General features: G+C 46.7%; 1 protein-coding gene across 1 annotated transcript in view; it reads left to right on the top strand.

Moving 5' to 3' along the window:
- Nucleotides 1-17,721, top strand: part of CSMD2 (CUB and Sushi multiple domains 2) — a 628,049-nt gene that overhangs the window by 333,896 nt on the left and 276,432 nt on the right. The window contains exon 10 of the mRNA XM_056122939.1: nucleotides 1,739-1,860. Within this exon, the coding sequence (XP_055978914.1) occupies nucleotides 1,739-1,860 (122 nt within the window). The remainder of the gene's footprint in view (nucleotides 1-1,738; nucleotides 1,861-17,721) is intronic.

The following is a 17,721-nucleotide window of genomic DNA, read 5'->3' as shown; positions in this document are numbered from 1 at the left end:
AAATATCTTCTAATTCTTAGAAACAGGTACAAGATAAATGGGGTTTGAAACGAAGGATTTTTTTTTTTTGTGACAAAAGCTGACTTGAGAAGGGCAGAGTAGTGTTCCGGAGGGCTGGGGTCTGAACCCAGAGATTTTTTTTTTTAGCAGGGTCCTGTGATTAGGGTTTTATTCCTGATCTTGTCAACAGGGTTTTAGTCTGATGAGTGTAGCCATGTTGGTCTCACATGTGGTCATGGGAAGGGAATCCCAGGTCAAGAAGCCACAGGAAAGGTAGAAAATGATTCTTGGGCTTGGAAGTCATGGACGTAAGTGAGATGGAATAAATCTGGCACGGGATTGGCCGTCTCAGCTCCCTTTGATGGCATCCCCAGCCTGGGGTGTGCCTTCATCCCCCCCTGCCCCACCCCCCCACTCCGTCATCTCATTAGTGCCATCCTCACTGGGCCTTGCTGAGGGTCATCAACACCATCTTCCAGTCCACCAGACGGTGCTGCCCCTCTAACATTTCCGTTGTGCTTGCCTGGTGCTGGGTTGCACCTGTTTCCTCCCCTTGCCAGGCTCTTCTTCTAAGCAGAGGGACTGTGTCATAAACATTTTTTCTCACTCCACACTCAGCCTGGCCTATAATAGTCACTCAATAAATGTTTGGATGAGCAAGTGCGGGAATGAGTATGGGAAACGAGAAGAGATTGACTGTCTGGGAGCTGTGACTCGGCCCCGCTGCCCTTCCGAGGAAGGTTTTCCTGGGAAAGGTTTATCACAGCCCTGTCCGTGCTCAGAGAGGAGTGGAGGAGACTGGGCGCCGTCAGAGGGAACCAGGCTTGACACCGCTTTCATTTGACACACTTAGGCTTGTTGCGTTGGCTCACTATTTCTTTACTGTTAGGCACTTTGCCTACAATTAGGATAAATTGCCATGTGGGCAGCAACAGAACAGGCTCATAGAACTCTTTATTAAAATAGCTGAGTGCTAACATTGAAGAATGAAGTGGCAAGAACTGAAGAACACGGTTTTTTAAAGAAAGCAAACACCTAGGTACAATGTAGTACCTTAACTGTTATCAATCACTACTTAATCTAATTAGTTCAGAAGCTATTTTAAAGAGCTTAATTAGATTAAGCCGTGATTGATAACACTTTATATCTACTTGAGGAGAGCACTTCTTCTAATTCACCTTGAATCTTTGGGTTCCCCGTCACAAGTCAGTTTCAGGCTGAGTGTGAGGAAGGACTCAGCAAGGCCTTGAATGGCTCAGAAATCACACTGTGTGCCTGGCCACGGACTTTGGCAGAGTCCCCAAGCACAGACATCCTGAGACCTTAAATGGGGTGACCGTGACAAAGTCATGCTGACATTCTGCTTCAGGAGGCCCAAGAGCAAATGGGGAGAGACAGACAGGCCGGCAAGCTCCCAGGCCAGCAAGAAGTGCACCCTTAGGGGCCTGGGGCCATCTTGTTTGAGGACATCATTGGGAGCCTGCATCTGCTCATCTCCCTGGGTCCAGTCTAGTGAGGGGCCCGGGAAGTTCCTTGTTGCCTCAGAGCAGCAGGTGATGGGTACCATGCCAGCACTATGCCTCCTTTTGGAGTCTGCTGGAAACCACTGAGCAAAGAAGGGGACAGCAAAAGCTTATTCCTGGGGAAGAAGGGCACAGACTTGGTCTCTCCTGGGGCAGGGAGGTCAGGGACTGGACCTGGTCTAAACTAAGAGGCTTGTCTTTCGTCCTCTCTGCAGCCCGCATGTGTGATGCCCACCTGCGAGGCCCCTCGGGCATCATCACCTCCCCCAATTTCCCCATTCAGTATGACAACAATGCGCACTGTGTGTGGATCATCACGGCACTGAATCCTGCCAAGGTAAGGCTCGGGGAGCGAAAGGCCCACCGAGGGCCAGGCTGGGCTGGGCACCATTGTTCTACCAGGGATTTCCAACTTAGAACCGAGCTGTGGCCAACAGCAGATGTCTCTAAAATGGGTTTTTATTAAAGACTAAGTAGATGATCAACAAGTACCTATGTAGCCTTCTTCCAACTTGGGGAAAAGAATGATTACAGTGACCTTACTTTGACTCTGTATTTATTATTCAGCTTTTCCTTATACTTAGCATGTAAGTGTGTGTTGCTAAAATCCATTGTTTAGTATTCAAGCAGTTGAACTTCATAGGAACATAATCATGTTGTCAGTAGTCTTGGCATTACTCAAAATTATGTTCCTAAGATTTATTTGTGTTGTGTTTGTAGTACTGTTCTATACATTTTTTTTTCCCTGTTGGTTTCCCTTTTCTTTATTTTTGCTAGGAAAGGACCTTTGTTTTCTCATAAATTTTACATGGAGCTTTTTCCAAGATCCACAAAATAGCCTGTGGGAATATTTACTTTAATTATAGCAAAATTACAGATCAATTGAAGAAGAACGAATATCTTTACGACACTGAATCATCAAGTACCTAAGCTTGATATAACTCAAGTTACTGAGGGTTTCTTCAATAACTCTTAGTAAATTGTGTGATTTTTTTCCAATTGTACTTCTACAAATTCTTAATATATTTCTACCTAGATATCTTGTGGTTTTTGTTACAAATCATATTTTTAAATTTTCATTTCTACCTGATTCTTGCAGATGTTTAAAAATGCAATTAAAAGGATAGAAAGATAGCTCAAAAGTTGAAACACATGCTTTGCATACCTGAGGGCCTAGCAGACAGTGCCAGATGTTGTTTTATGACACCCAAGCATTGATAGATGTGATCCTAGTGACTCCCAGAACCCTGCCAGGTCAGGCAGAGAATCACGTGGGGTTCCCCTACCCGGCCTCCAAGCACTACTGGCAAGGGACCGAAATAATAAATAAAGCACTTCTGGGGAGACCCATGAGTAAATAAAATAAGTATCCATTCACGTTTATTATTTCATTTTGGGGTATTGCTACTCTCTTATAATAATTGATTTATTTGAGGTTTCCTGAATTATCATCATCTATAAAGATGATAGTTTAGTTTCTTCCTTTCAAACCCTTATGCCCATTTCTCATTCTTTTTCTTGCTGCAGTGTTCTGGCTGGAGCACTATAATGCCAGATCATTGTGCTGACTACTCTTGTCATGATTTAATGGGAAATAGAGCTTTATGACTTGTTCACCGTTTAAATATCATGCTTGCTGGAGGTTTTTATTGTTTTTGTTGTTTGTTTTCAAAAATTTACCATTCCTGGGGCTGGAGAGATAGCACAGAGGGTAGGGCGTTCATCTTGCACACGGCTGACCCGGGTTCCATTCCCAGCGTCCCATATGGTCCCCTGAGCACCGCCAGGAGTAATTCCTGAGTGCATGAGCCAGCCCGCCAGGAGTAATTCCTGAGTGCATGAGCCAGGAGTAACCCCTGTACATCATCAGGTGTGACCCGAAAAGCAAAAAAAAAAAAAAAAAATTACCATTCCTGGTTCTAAAGCAGTATTGTACGCATGCCTTGCCTTGCATGCAGACAAACTGGGTTCAATCCCTGGCCCCGCATTTGGTCCCACAAGCACTACCAGAAGTAATTTCTGAGCTCAGACCCAGTAATAATTCCTGAGTATCTCTGGGTATGTTCCCAAAACCAAAAGAGAAATAAACAAAAAGCCAATTAAAAAAATTCACCATTCCTTCCTAATCCTAGGTTGCTAAGAGCTTTTATTGTGGATGAGTATAGAGTTCTACTAGGTATGTTTTCTGTATCTGTTGATGTGGTCATATGATTTTGTCTCTTGAGTTTCTAAATGTGGTAGATTGCTTGAGTTGATTTTTCTAATTATAAACTAATTCTGCATTTTTGGGATAAACCCAACTTGGTCATTTTTATGCATTCCTATATTTGATTTGCTGGTGTTTAGCTTAATAAGTTGCTTCTATTTAGCTAATGAGATCCACCTTTTTCACATTAAAATGAATTTTGCTGGATTTTTATGTGAAGATGTTATTTGCCTCATAAAATGATTTGGAGAGTGTTTCCTCTCTTTCCTTTGGAATTGTTTTTTAAAAAAATAATTATCCGCAAAACTATCTAGGTCTGGTTCTCCTTCAAAGATTTAAACTAAATATTATTTAAGATTTAATGACTAGGGGACAGAGAAAGAGTCTAGGTGCTAAAGCACTTACTTGCCTGATATAAAGTCAACCCTATTTTGATCTCCAGCATCCGATATGGCTTCCTGAGCATCTCCCAGAATGATCCCTGAGCACAGAGCTATGAGTAAGCTCTTAGCACTGAGAATGTATTCCGAAACAAAAAGACAAGGACTTAATGACTAATGGATTATTTAGATTATCTTTTATTTCATGAATTCATTTCACTAAGTTTTCAAATTTATTACCCTCAACATTTTTATGTTATAACATGTTATATTTTTATTTTCTTCTTTATTTCTAATTGTATACCTTTGCTTTGTTTTCATGTTTTTGTTATTCAAATACTTCTCTCAACATATCTTTTTCTGCTTCTCTCATCATTGTTACTTCTTCCCATCTATTACATTGTGTTGTTATTTTTCTAGCATCTTAATTTTTATGCTCAATTATATTCTAGTCAGATTTAAACACTCGGAGATGTTGACTTCTTTCTAAGATTATTTCAGCTATATTCCTGTATTTTTACAAGTTGTATTTCTATTATAGTTTAGTTCTGAATATTTTCTAGTTTTTATTATGCTTCCAATTTTTCAACCATTACTTATTTAGATATAATTTAGACATAGTTTCCAGGAAAAAAAGAATTTCCTGTATATTTTTTATTAATTATAAAGCTTGTGGTTATAGAACATTTTGTGTATTTAAATCACTTAGGATTTGTCTAGATGTGCCATTTGGATCAGAAGTGGCCGTTTTTCACATATATGCCTGAAAGAATAGATTTTGTGTTATGCAGTCTTAAATTCTTCTGTATCCATTACATCAAGCTTGTTAATTGTTTTTATCTTTTTATATTTTCATTATGTCTTCTTGATCAATCAACTGCAGAAGAAGGCATTTTAAAATCCCCCACTGTGATCATGAATTTGTCTAATAGTTCTAGAAGTACTGTCATTTTTTCTTTATATATTTTGAAACTGCTTTAATAGAGCATACAAGTCGAGAATCACATATCTTGTTTGAAAATTTAACTTTTCCAAAACCAATTATAGAATGAGTCTATCTATAGAAATGTTTTTGACCTTTAAGCTTTTCCTTCCCAGTTGTTACGTCAGCTATCTTTGTGTCTTTGTCTAATTTTTTTTTCTATTCTCTTCCTGCAATTTTCTACTTTCTTCTGTTTTATCTATGTTTTGTGTACTGGTGAATTTTTAACAATCTAATTTTTCCTTTAACTACAAAACATAGACCACTTAAATTAGATAATCAATTCTGTTCTCTTACGTGACCCTAGAAATATTAATACACCTGCTTAATAAATTCTAATAATAGTGATTTTATGCTCCTCCCGAATAGTCAGAGGTCTTAGAACACTATGACTTGTATTTTTCTCTCCAGACTTAGACTGTATCGTATCTCTGTGTCCGTGTTGCCTGACTTTTTCTAACAAACATTACTATCATTGTTTAATGGAACCAGCCTCCACTTGCATTTCCTGACATAGCTACCACTACTCCTTTCACTAGTCCTGTATGCACAGTAGTTCCTCTCTTGGGAATGAATTCTGTCCCAAGCCCCTACATTAGAATTCATTTGCCTGTTGGTGACAAGTACGCTTATTAGTCCTAAAGCATCCGCCCCCCCACCTTATTCTTCAAAGATCACTGGTAGACCAGATGCTTGATTTTCAGTCAGTTGATAGATATGTTCCTTCTGCACGTGGAAATACTGTCCCATGCTGTCTAGCTCCCCTCATCACTGCTGGTTCACTGGCCTCCTTGTGTATGTGTCCCTGATCTAAGTCTCCTCTTTCTTGCTCAGTTTCACTATCTGGAGTTGTCTTGTGGGTGTTTGGGAATTGGTCCTACTCATAGTCATCAAGCTTCTGGAATCTATGGATCCGTTATTTTATTTGGGGGGAAACTTTAGCTAATACCTTTTTCAGCTATTGCCTCTCCTGAAATCTTTCTCCTTTCTGCTTCTGAGATTCTGGTGAGGTGTATTTGATTATTTTTCACTCATCTTCTATGTTTCCTCTCATATTTTTTTACTGTGTTGACTGTTGGTTTTTTCAGCTACATCTCACCACTACTGAAATCACTAAATATTTATCAGTTGTTTTCAACATGGTCTCCATCGTGTTTTATAGTCTTCTATTTCTTGTTCTGGAGTTAAGATTCATCTTTAATTCTACAGCTGTTTCAAACATTCTTACTTCATCACCCGTATCAGCCACTCCTATTGGCCGTAGACTGTGAGTGTCTTTCTTTGACAACGGTTTCTCTCCTTACTCCAGCACTGTATTTCCTCCCATGTTAGGTCATTTTTGACTGTGTGCTTGGGATCATACACTTTTTTTTTGGCTTTTTGGGTAACACCCAGCAATGCACAGGGATTACTCCTGGCTCATGCACTCAGGAATTACTCCTGGTGGTGCTCGGGGAACCATATGGGATGCTGGGGATCAAACCCAAGTCGGCTGCATGCAAAAGGCAAATGCCCTACCCGCTGTGCTATTGCTCCAGCCCTAGGATCATACACTTTTTGGGATTTATCTGAACCCTGAGTAAGAGATGACTTCTTCCAGGAAGCTTCTGTTGCTTCTGCCTCCTGTCTGGATGCTGTGCCAGCTAGAAACTTCTTTAGACTAAATTCTCAGTGTGAGGGCTTCAAACCAAACCCACAGTTAATCCAGACACTTCTCTTTCCTATCCACACTGTTTCCAGGCCCACAGCTTTACCTGCCTAATGAGGGTAGCAGACTTTTTTTCTAATTCACACTTACCATGGGTGCAGGTTCATGGAGCCCAGCTTTCTTTAGGAGTGTTGTAGATCTTCCTGCTTTGGTAGGTGTGGACCTTCATCACCTGCACTTCTTTGTCATGAGGCTATCAAAACCAAAGCTTAGGGCTGGAGAGATAGAACAAAGGTTAAGGCACTTGCTTTATATGTGTCTGAAGCCAGTTCAATCCCTAGTGCTGCACATGGTCCCTCAGGAACCGCCAGGAGTGAGCACTGTGCAGACAGCTAGGAGTAAACCCTGAGTACCACTGAGCATGGCTGAAATTCCACCCTACCCCCAAAGGAAAAAACCCCAAAGTTCTACTTCAACAGATTGGAAAGACAACAACCAGTTTCCCGCTCTCAGTCACATTTGGGACTCCTACATTGATTGTATTCTGTGCTCTTAAGTGTTCTTACTATATTCATCTGCTCAGGCTTCCATAACAAAATGCAGCAGACTGGGTGGCTTAAACAACAGACATTTGTTTTCCTAGAGTTCTGTGGGATGAAAGTCCACAAAGTGCCAGCACATTTGGTGGTTGGTGAAGGCGCCCCTTGAATGCCTCGCCAGCCTCCTTCTCCCCATGTCCTCACGTGGCCTCTGTCTTCCTTCCTGAGAAATCTGATCCCAACGAACCCCGCCTCACCCTTATGCCCCAATTTCACCTAAATGATCTCCCTAAAGGCCCTGCCACCAGAATTCTGGGCTTCAACATAAATTTTAAGGAGTGTATAGCTCAGTCCAGGAGAAGACCCTCTAACTTATTACAAGCTTTTGGTTATTTATAAATATTATTCAACATGATCAAATGTTTGGTCAAGGACCAGAGTGTGCACATTTCCAGGAACTCTACAACCTACAGAGAGAGCCTCTGTAAGACAGACACCCAGGAGAGAGTCACATCTGAGCAAACCATCTGCTGGTGAACCCAGTCAGCGGGAAAGGGGGCTCCAGACACATGGAGGGGGTTGGAGGTTAGCCCTTGAGGTTACTAAATTGGTGACTTAAGGGGTCTCTCTGGTGCACTATTAGGGATGCTGGTCTCTTTCCTTTGCTCCTGACAGTAGGGTGTAGGGAGAAGTGTAGGTAAGGCTGAGAACCTCCTGAAAAATTGATCTGATTTACACCCCGACCCAGGTGGTCTAGCTTTGGCCACAGTGTGGACATGAGTGGCCCCATGACAGTCATCCCCCCAGTGTCAGGCCAGCCCAGCCCCTGAGAAGGTCAATTCCTCCATGCCCAGCACAAAGGGTGTTACCAGCATCCCATGGGTTTTGAGCGGGCTACAGAGGTATTGAAGGAGTCCAGACGGTCCCTGTTCTGACTCCACATGAGCAGACAGCCGTGAGTATACAATGTGGAAAGGAGGGGATACATGTGTGGGCATTCAGAGTTTAGGACTTAAGGGCAAGGGTAGCTCTGGCATGTAGCTACTCCAAACCCGTTCTGGAGCTGACCCTCAGGAGAGAAGCAGGCGTGTGCTCAGACCATGAGCAGGGCCCTGCACTGCGTCCACCAGCAGCAGGAAGAGCCCCCCCCCCCCCATTCAAGGTCACGGCACCTTCTATGAGCTGAGTAGTCATTGCTTCATCCTTAGTAGTTTGCTGCCTGTCCTCGTGAGATGCGCACACGGGCTTTTGTAAATTAAACACCAAAAGCGTGGCCAGTGCTGATGGAGGGGTAACTAAGATGCCATAGGGAACCTTGGTAGGAGCTGCTAAGTAGAAGGGCAAGGAGAGTTCATTAAACGAAATGACCAGAGCAGTGTCTTAAAGGAAGAGCAGACTTGGAAATCAGTAGCTCAAAATGGCCAGTTGTGCATGCAAGGCCTACAGGCTTGGAATGGCTTCTCCTAACCAAGAGCTCTAAGCACTTGGGGGAAGATGAAGATGCAAAGGTCAGAAGGAACCATACACATCAGACCCACATTCTTGGCAAAGGGGTTTTATTTTATCCTGAAGCCAGTTGTTGTTTTTTGTTTATGGGCTATACTCAAGGGTGCTTAAGGGATATTCCTAACTTGTGAATCACTTCCAGCAATTCTTAGGGAATCTTGAGCTGCTAGGGATGGAACCTGGGTCTCCCGCATGCAAAGCAGTCTCTAGTATATTGAACTTTCTTTCCAGCCCCAGTAAAGCAGAGGTTGGGGGGAGGGTGGTTTAGACTATTGGCAATTATAGTAATATCTCTTATTGTTTGCCTATTATGCACCAAGCACTGAGCTAAGCCTTCTCTATAAATGATTTTATTTCATCCTTTAATAGCACCATTAATTACATGTTTTACAGTCCCACTTGATGGATGAGAAAACTGAATCATTTACAGGGTAAAGGTTAGGAAACTTAACTATAGTGCATCGCCAGTAAATGGCAGTGCCAGGATTGAAACCCAGTCTGTCCGGCTCTATCACTGGTGAGTCTAAGTAGCTCCAGGACAGAACAAGGACTCAGAGTTGAAGGGAGCAGGTGGGTAGGATAGTACTGGGATCAGCTTTGGGATGGAAGGGGGTCACTCTATCCTAACCCAGAGTAAGAGCAGAAAGGTCTGAAGTTTTACAAGTTTACGTTGACGCTGGAGCAATAGCACAGCGGGTAGGGCATTTGCCTTGCATGCGACCTACCCGGCCAACCCGGGTTCGATTCCTCTGCCCCTCTAGAAGAGTGTATACCGAGTGTATCTCACCTGCATGGCAAAGCCTGGCAAGCTACCCATGACGTATTCAATATGCCAAACACAGTAACAACAAGTCTCACAATGGAGACATTACTGGGCCTGCTTGAGCAAATCATGAACAATTGGAGGACAGTGCTACAGTGCTATGTTGACAGCTATGGAAAACATTAGAGGGAGTGAGACCAGTTAAGCCAAGGGTTTGGAAATGTGAGAAAGGAAGAGAATGGATTGTTACTTGGTGGGTGATTTTATATTAGCATGGAGGAGAAGGAGGTGCATGGAGTCAAGTTTTCTGACTTGTGCCAATGGGAGACTTGACATGGAAGTGCACAGGGGAAAAAGTTTGGTATGATTGAAATACCTTGGGCTCCACCAATGGCATTTGGATACTCCAGTTGAAAACTGGATAAAATCTGGGCTCAGAAGAGAGGTGTGTATGTTCTCTCACTAGCACATGGTAAGGCCATAGGCCTAAGGAATGGACACCCCTTTCTGGGAAAAACAATAAGACTAGGATAACTGGGAATGCATCTGAGAGAGCATGCTTCCAGACAAAAGGAATCCAGTGAAAGAAACTTAGTAAAACCAGTTTAAGTAAGAGGTAGGAGGAGGATCATATGTGAGAGCAGGACATTTGCTGTCTGCCATTGGACACATCTAGCAATCCCTGAGTTTTTCTGAAATAGCACTGTAAAGAGATAGTTGGTTTAGGCCCTGGAAGAACTACTCTGGGTCCTCAGACACAGACAAGCAATGGTGTAGAGAGAGTGAGTTGACACAGGGCAGCCTCTGTAGGTGGTGGAATAGACCAGCCTGTTCCACGACAAGTTTCATGATGACTGAAGAAAGGAGAAAAGAGGGAAGAAGAGTTAATATTGGGGTGGGGGTGGGGTTAGAGTACTGGACACTTGGTTATGTTTATTGGCTGAGTGCAAAGCAAGCAATAAGGAAGAGAGAGAAGACAGAGGAGGAAGAGGAAGATGAGTGAAGAGAAGAAGGGACAGGCAACTGGGATTGATACTCCAGGGATTGGCAAGGAATGGGTGAAGACAAAGGCTGTTCCAAGAGGCTGAGAGTTTTTTGCCTGCAGGAATATGGAGAACTGGACTGGGTCTCATTTGTCACCACATAACTGTGGAGTGATTCTGTACACAGATTCCTGTAAGGTAGGTGGGGTAGGGCGTCATGAAACCTTTCCTAGAATTCCAGTCCCTTATCCAGCCTCTGCTGACTGAGCTGGGAGGGAGCTTGGGATGTTTCAGTGACTAGACACTGGACCTCCCATGAGCAGGCTGAAGAGAGAAGCACTTTGGTGTGAGAAGGCAGAATTAAGCCAGGATGTCAGCACTGAGCTGCCCACTGCACCCCAGTCCTTTCTCTGGGTAGTTCAACAGGCTCAGAAGATAAAGAGAGAGCTCCATATTAGCAAATACTGTCTCCACTGTGCGCTGTCCCAAGGGCCGGGTGTCCTTGGGAAATGAGATGCTGAACTTAGTTCCCAGGTCCTCAAAGACCCTGCTGCCTTCACCCTGTCCCAGATTCTGGCCTTGTCCTCCAAGGAAACATCTTCCCCTCCTGTTGAAATCCGCACACCTCCTCATCTGAGACACCTTCCTAACCCCACGGGTCTTGCTCCTTCCTCTGTTCCAATAGCACTTCATCAGCCCTTTTTGTTGGCACACACATCATGTTTGTACAGTGTTGAGAAATTCTCCTTGTGGCTCCTGAGTGCCCCAAACAGTGCTTTGCAGACCTCTTCCACAGCAATCACTGTGTTTGACACAGTGGAGCCTGGCCCTTGGCTGATCTCTTGCATCCCTGATGGAAGAGACCTACCTGAGTCAGGGAGCCCTCTTGGGTGTGACTGCTGCAGGCTGGGCCTGGGACCACGTCCTGCTCAACCCTTGAAATTCCCCTGGACAGGAGCGGAACACATACCTGCCTCACAACCCCCCACCTGCTCGCATCTGCTTTCCTTCACAGCTTCTCAGTATGAACTGAAGACAGATGATCCAATTTGCATGAGCTTGCTGAATTACATTAGGAAACTTAATTCCCGTTCGCTCAAAAGGAAGGAAAAGCTAGGTAGGAGAAAGAGCACACTTGGTGGCAGAGAGAATGCCAGGGAGAAGGAAAAGCCAAATAAGAGAGGCAGAGAGGAAAGCTCCTTTCATGAACTGAGATCCCTAAGCCATTGCTTTTTGACTATTCACACCCTGATGGAAGCTCCATGTCACTCTTTCCCAAGTAGATCCAGAAAATTGAAAAATAACTCTCCAGGCCAGCCATCTCCAGCTAGAGAAAATGTCAGGAACACATTTATTGGCCCCTTGGTTCACTCACTTAGTCATTCAACAAACATTGATACCTCGTTTCTGTGTGAGACCTTGTGTAGGCTGTTGACTGGTGATGAGAGAGCATCCCATAGTATGCTCACAGTCCCCTCCCACTACTTGGGCCTCTGAAGAGGGACACTGTAATGCTCTCCACTGAGTCCTCAGTCTCTTTCCTACTCTTGTCTTTTCACCTCCTCCTTCTTCCCTGGAGCTGGATCTGGCCTCCATGTTTCTGCCCATCCTTGGGTCCTGAAACAGGCCCTGCCCACCTGTCCAGCCAGAAGCTCTTCAACCTGCCGCACCCCATCTCCTCACCACACTGTCTTACCTGCTGTTGGTACAACGCCAATTTTAGGTTATCTCCCCTAGTCTGTGAGACTCCCCCCCAACCCCCTCACAGTCACCTGCCAGATTATAGCACCTGCCATTGTTTCCCCAGAGACACCTGTCAGCCCACCCCGACCCGCCACACACACACAGGAAGAGCTCGTTAGCTTGAATATCAAAGGGGAGGGAAGACCCCATCAGTTGATGAGTGAATGACTCCAGGAAGGATGGGAGGGTTTACTCCCACTCAATTTAAGCCTGAGCTTGTGACCAGGGTTCCATAACCTCTGGGAATTGGTCTCTGTTGCTGGGTGTCTTAACCCTGCTTACCTCGAAACCTTCCTCTGAAGCACTGACTCTCACAGCTCCCGAGGGCTCAGGGCTGCCCTTTCCCCCCTGACTCCCACCTCAAGAACCACTTCCCCAGCCCTGCAAGGGCCCAGCAGCACCCACTCAGTACACTGTAACCGGGGAAAGGGCACCAGTCCTGTCCTCACACTGACCGTTCTCTGTCTTCAGGAGCTGGGGTTGTTCCTGAGGAAATGGGGGAAGCAGATCTGGAGCAGCGCCCGGCAGAGGGAGCCCTGGTCAGGAGTGGTAGGGCCATGGGAAGCCTAATCTCTATCCTTGAATTTCGTCCAGAGGATCAAAGCCTACAGATGTTTCTGCAGTGATTTTAGAAACTTTTCTTCCCAGAAAGCTCCACAGGAGCTTACATGAAGCAGCTCTTTCCCCATAGCCTACGGTTCAGAGGTGGTGAGGGAGGTGCTGGTTTAGGGGTTCCCTCCAGTCTCAGCACTTCCTCTTCCCCACCCCCAGTCCTCGCCCCCTACCTGCCCCCCTCCCAGCCCCGATGTCAGTCTCTAGCTGCAGCTATCTTTCTCAGGGTCACAAGAATCTCTGCTGTCATATTCCAAGGAAAACCACGAGAAAAGCAGAGAAATGCCCTGAGGCACCCTCAGCTCAAGTCTCATTGCCCAGAATCCTGTCTCAGTTGTGAAGCTGCCCCAGCCCCCTCACCTTACTGCACACCATCCAATATGGGCATTCTGTTAGAAAGGTGTGAAGGGGGACAGTTACACTGCCTCTGTCTGTCAGAGAATCCAAATAGGATTCATGAACAGGATCTAGTTAGAAGCTCTTGGCCAGAGCGGGGTCCTGCCTTTTCTGACTTCTCTGCCTCTGCTGATAGTTTGTGAAATATCTAAGGAAAGTGCAGGGTGTCCCGGAACCCAGTTTGCAAACCACTGGTCCAGGGTGGAGTCAGCCATTTGTTTTTCTGTGCAGAGCTGGATAATAAATATTTCTGGCTTTGGGGACCATGTGTTTGGGTTGTATATTCGTATCTGTGGTAGTTTGTTTACTTATTTTCTCAACACTTTGAAAATGTAAGAATGCATGTATCAAAAAGATTGGAGACAGCCAATATTGGTGAGGAAGTGGTGGGAAAGACAACCCTATTCACTGTTGAGAGGGATGTCATCTGGTTTGGTATCTGTGGAATGCAGTGTGAAGGCTTCTTGCAAAACTAAGAATAGAGGTATGAAAGATAGTACAGCAGGATGGAAACATGCCTTATATGCAGCCAACCCTGATTTGATTCCTAGCATCCCATATGGTCCCCCAAGCACCACCAAGAGTGATCCCTGAGTACACGCCCTGGGTGTGACCTCCCAAACCAAAAACAAAACAAAACAAAATAAACCAACAACAACAATAAAAATTAAGAATAGCTTCCTGTTCTTAATGACCTTGTGTTCCCACTCCTTGACATCTATTCCAAGGACACAAATGCATTAATTCCAAAAGATGTTTGCACACCTATGTTCACTGCAGCACTATACACAATACTCAGTATCTGGAAACAACCCAAATGCCCCACAACAGACGAATGGATGAAGAAGTCGTGGTCTGTATACGAAATGGAATAACATGTAGCTGCAAGAAATGATGAGATCGTGCCATTTCTGTGACCTAGATGGATGTGGAAGGCATCATTTAAGTGAAATAAGTCAGAGGAAGAATATATACTGGATGATCTCACTCACCTGTGTCCTATAGAGATACAAAATGAAGGTGTTGATAGTAACAAATGAGGACAAACCCTGCCTTTGATTGCAAAACTGACATGACCGAGCAGTGAGACAGAGGGGGACGAGGGTGGGGACAGAAAGTGGTGAGCCAGGGACAGGTGGGGAACCTCGGTGATGGTAAAGGTGCAGCCACTTTGTTCACCAAAACCATGAAGTGAACATTATTGTAACCATATCACCTAAGCTACAAAAATAAACATTATATATGTGTGTGTATATATATATATACATACATGTGTGTATATATATATATATATATATATATGTGTGTAAGGCCCTCCCGTTGATCGTCGATTTGCTCGAGCGGGCCCAGTAACGTCTCCATTGGAGACTTTGTTGTTACTGTGTCTGGCATATCGAATACTCTCGGGAGCTTGCCGGGCTCTCCGAATATATATATATATATATATATATATATATATATATATTATAAAGTATAAGAATGCTTCCTAGCTCAGGGGAGCACAGAAGCATGGCAGGTCAGGTATGGCCCGAGGACACGGTTACACAGATGCTGCTTTGTCTGGCCCAGGATCCTGGAGAGTGGGGAAGGCAAAGGGGCTCGTGGACAGACCTCTTGGGTTCTCAGAGCCTCTGAGCTTCACCAGGACAGGCTGGCAGGACTGTCCTTTTCCCCTAACACATGGGTGGTCCTCAGGGGCCCAGGGTCGGTATTGTGCACTGTCCCGGTTCCATGCCACAATTCCAGGCCGGGTGCTTAGGACAGGGGCTCAGTCACAGGGACTCCCCACACCCCCAAGTACTCTCTGCTGGGAACACACTCAGCCTCCCGCCAAGCCACCCTCCCTCCCTCCCACTAGCGCCTGCGTCAGCCTCCCAGGCTGCCTCTAGCCATCCCTCCATGCTGGCATCTCCTTCCTGCACCCTCCCTCCAGTTTGCCTATCAGTCAGATTGCTGCTTCTGGTGGTCCAGCCCAGGCCCACTGCAGACCCAGCGAGGCTGTTTTTCTTCCTCCCCTGCCCCCCTGCTCCCTCCTCGTCCCCTGTGCTCCCCGGACAGAGCCCAGGCCCTGCAGCCTGAAAGACCAGCATGCCCAGTCCTCTGGGCACCTGCCCATCCCCTCCCTTCCCCCCAGCTTCCAACACTCCTCGCTTACACTCAGGCCTTGGCACTGGCGTTCTGCTCTCCCCTGTCAGGCCAGTGCGGCTGCTAGCAGGGAGCAGCTAACTTGGTGTTTGGCACAGGGCAGGTGCTTGGTAATTCTGTCTGAGAGGATGGGATCGTTGATTCATCTACCTAACGGGTGTGAAGGAGGTGTCTGCACCGGGACAAATGGGCTGCTTTGATCACGCCTGTTCTGAGTGCTGCCACTCTCCTGCCTCCAAATGCCACTTGCGAGCCTGATTGATCTGCTTGTTCGTTAATGAGTCATTCCCGAATCCCATCTTTAAGCAAAGGCCAAAGCCCAGGAGGGGGAGAGAAGCAAGAAAATGCCGGCACAGGTTCATCCCTGAGCTGCACTGTGGTGCGTGGGGAATATTCTACTCAGTGTAATTAGCTCCTGGATTGGGTCAGGCGCTGTAAAATGCAGTTCCCACCCATGGCTGCTCTGCCCAGTGATGCGGATCATTTTATGGCTCTGGGTTCTGGCCCTCAAAGCCATCCTTCCCCATTACAGACCAAGTCATCATATGCTTCCATTTGGGGAGGTGACAGGGGTGAGCTGGTACCCTCTGCCTGCAGGCTGGTGGGGTTGGTGCACGGGCACAGCCAGGCACCCCACTCCCTGCCGAGGCTGCACCCTCATCCCCTCAGTTCTACTCACGCTGTTTACCAAGTGCCTGCTGGGCAGCTGAGAGGGTCTCTCAGGGCCCCAGCCTCAGGACCCCAGACTCACAGGGAAACCCCAAAGCAGCAGAGAGCATGACAGCCTGCCCTCTGGCCTCCTGGTGAGTCCTCGTTCTGATACTTCCCTTGGGAGAGTTGACCAACAACTCTGGGCTGAGGTTTCCTCCTTTGTCTAGGGAAGTCAGCAGGGTAGCTTTTGGGAGTTGTTCTGCGTCTGGCGTAGAGTTAAGAAATCTTCCAGGAGAGAGTGGTCAAGGCCTGTGACAGTGTCCCTGAGATACTTCCCCGCCAGGGGTGGGCATGTTCCAGCCTATTTGCCCAGTCCAGCCTGCTGCTCGTTTCCTGCCCAGAGTTACTGGGCTGTGCCACACCCGCTCCTGCAGCCCAGGGCAGCATCCACTGCCACAGCTGCATGGCCCTTCCCAGGGCCCATATGCTCACCTTGGTTCTAGATCTCGGTTTGCAAACTCATGTGGCCTATCATGAAAAAACTGAAATCTCTCCGTGCCCTAGAACCCTTCCTTCTTTAAACCTTCACACCCCATCCGCACCCAAGGCCGCCGACGCCAGGAGTGGAACCACCACTGTAGGAGGCACTGGGCATGGTCCCGGCTGTGCATCCAGCTGTCACACATTCCCCGTGGAGTGGAGGACAGAGGCAGTGAGATGTGGCCCCATGTCCAGGGAAGATCTGGATGTGGAGGAGGAGCCAGGTGGGGTTAGGGGTGGCAGGAAGGGGAGATAGGAGCATCTGGAGCCTCATGGGGAGCCTTGGAGAGCAGAGCAGGGTCAGGAGAACCGAGAAAGTCAGTGATGAGAGAGGATGCGGAGCTCTGGAGGTTGAGGGGTATAGGGAGCAGGTCTCAAGGACCCCGGCTGGTCTGCCTGCCGGCCAGGACCCAGAACCATCACTCAACTGGGAAGAGCAAGTGTCAGCTCTGGCTGGAGAGTCCAGCTTGAGCCAGTGTCCCAGGATTGCGGCTGGTTTTGGGGAGCCAGGCATGTGGTCTTGGCTGCCCACTCACTCACAGCAACACAAGGGTCTCATTCCTCTTTCCTGCATGCTATGAGTTCATGGTCCCTTCACCTCTCACCTCTGCTGTTGCAATAGCCCAGCTGTCCCTGTCCTGGTTTTCCACCTCCCCACATACCTCTGATGGTCCTTTCCTGTCTTTGCACCAGGGTCCAGTTCCTTCCCATAATTGATGCCCTTCCCAGCCCGACCTTTCCCAACTTGACCCTTCCTAGTCTGACCTCTTCTCTCATACTTTGCTCTCCATGATCTGCTGCAGACGAGCCGAGCATGTGAACTCACCTCACTGCCCCTTCCTGACCCTTTTTCACCTGGCTCTGACCCCTTTGTCTCCTCCCTGAGTCCAGTTCTTCTCCTGGGCTCTCCCTGGGCCTCCAGGAAGCCTCGCTCACCTCTGCATCGACTCCCCTCTTCTCTCACTGTCTAAGCACAAGGCTGGTCTCCACGGCAGCCTCTGAGGAGGCGAGAAGCACCCTGGGGGTGGGGGAAGACTTCTGCTGACACCCTGAAACTAGGTGTTTGGGGCTGTTGGACTTAGAAAGGGGAACCCTCCCCAGTGA

This window comes from Sorex fumeus, unplaced genomic scaffold (assembly GCF_029834395.1).
Source record: "Sorex fumeus unplaced genomic scaffold, SorFum_2.1 ptg000047l, whole genome shotgun sequence".
Classification (NCBI taxonomy): Eukaryota; Metazoa; Chordata; class Mammalia; order Eulipotyphla; family Soricidae; genus Sorex; species Sorex fumeus.
Note: the sequence above shows the minus strand (reverse complement) of the source record. Positions and strands in the feature narration are given on the sequence as shown.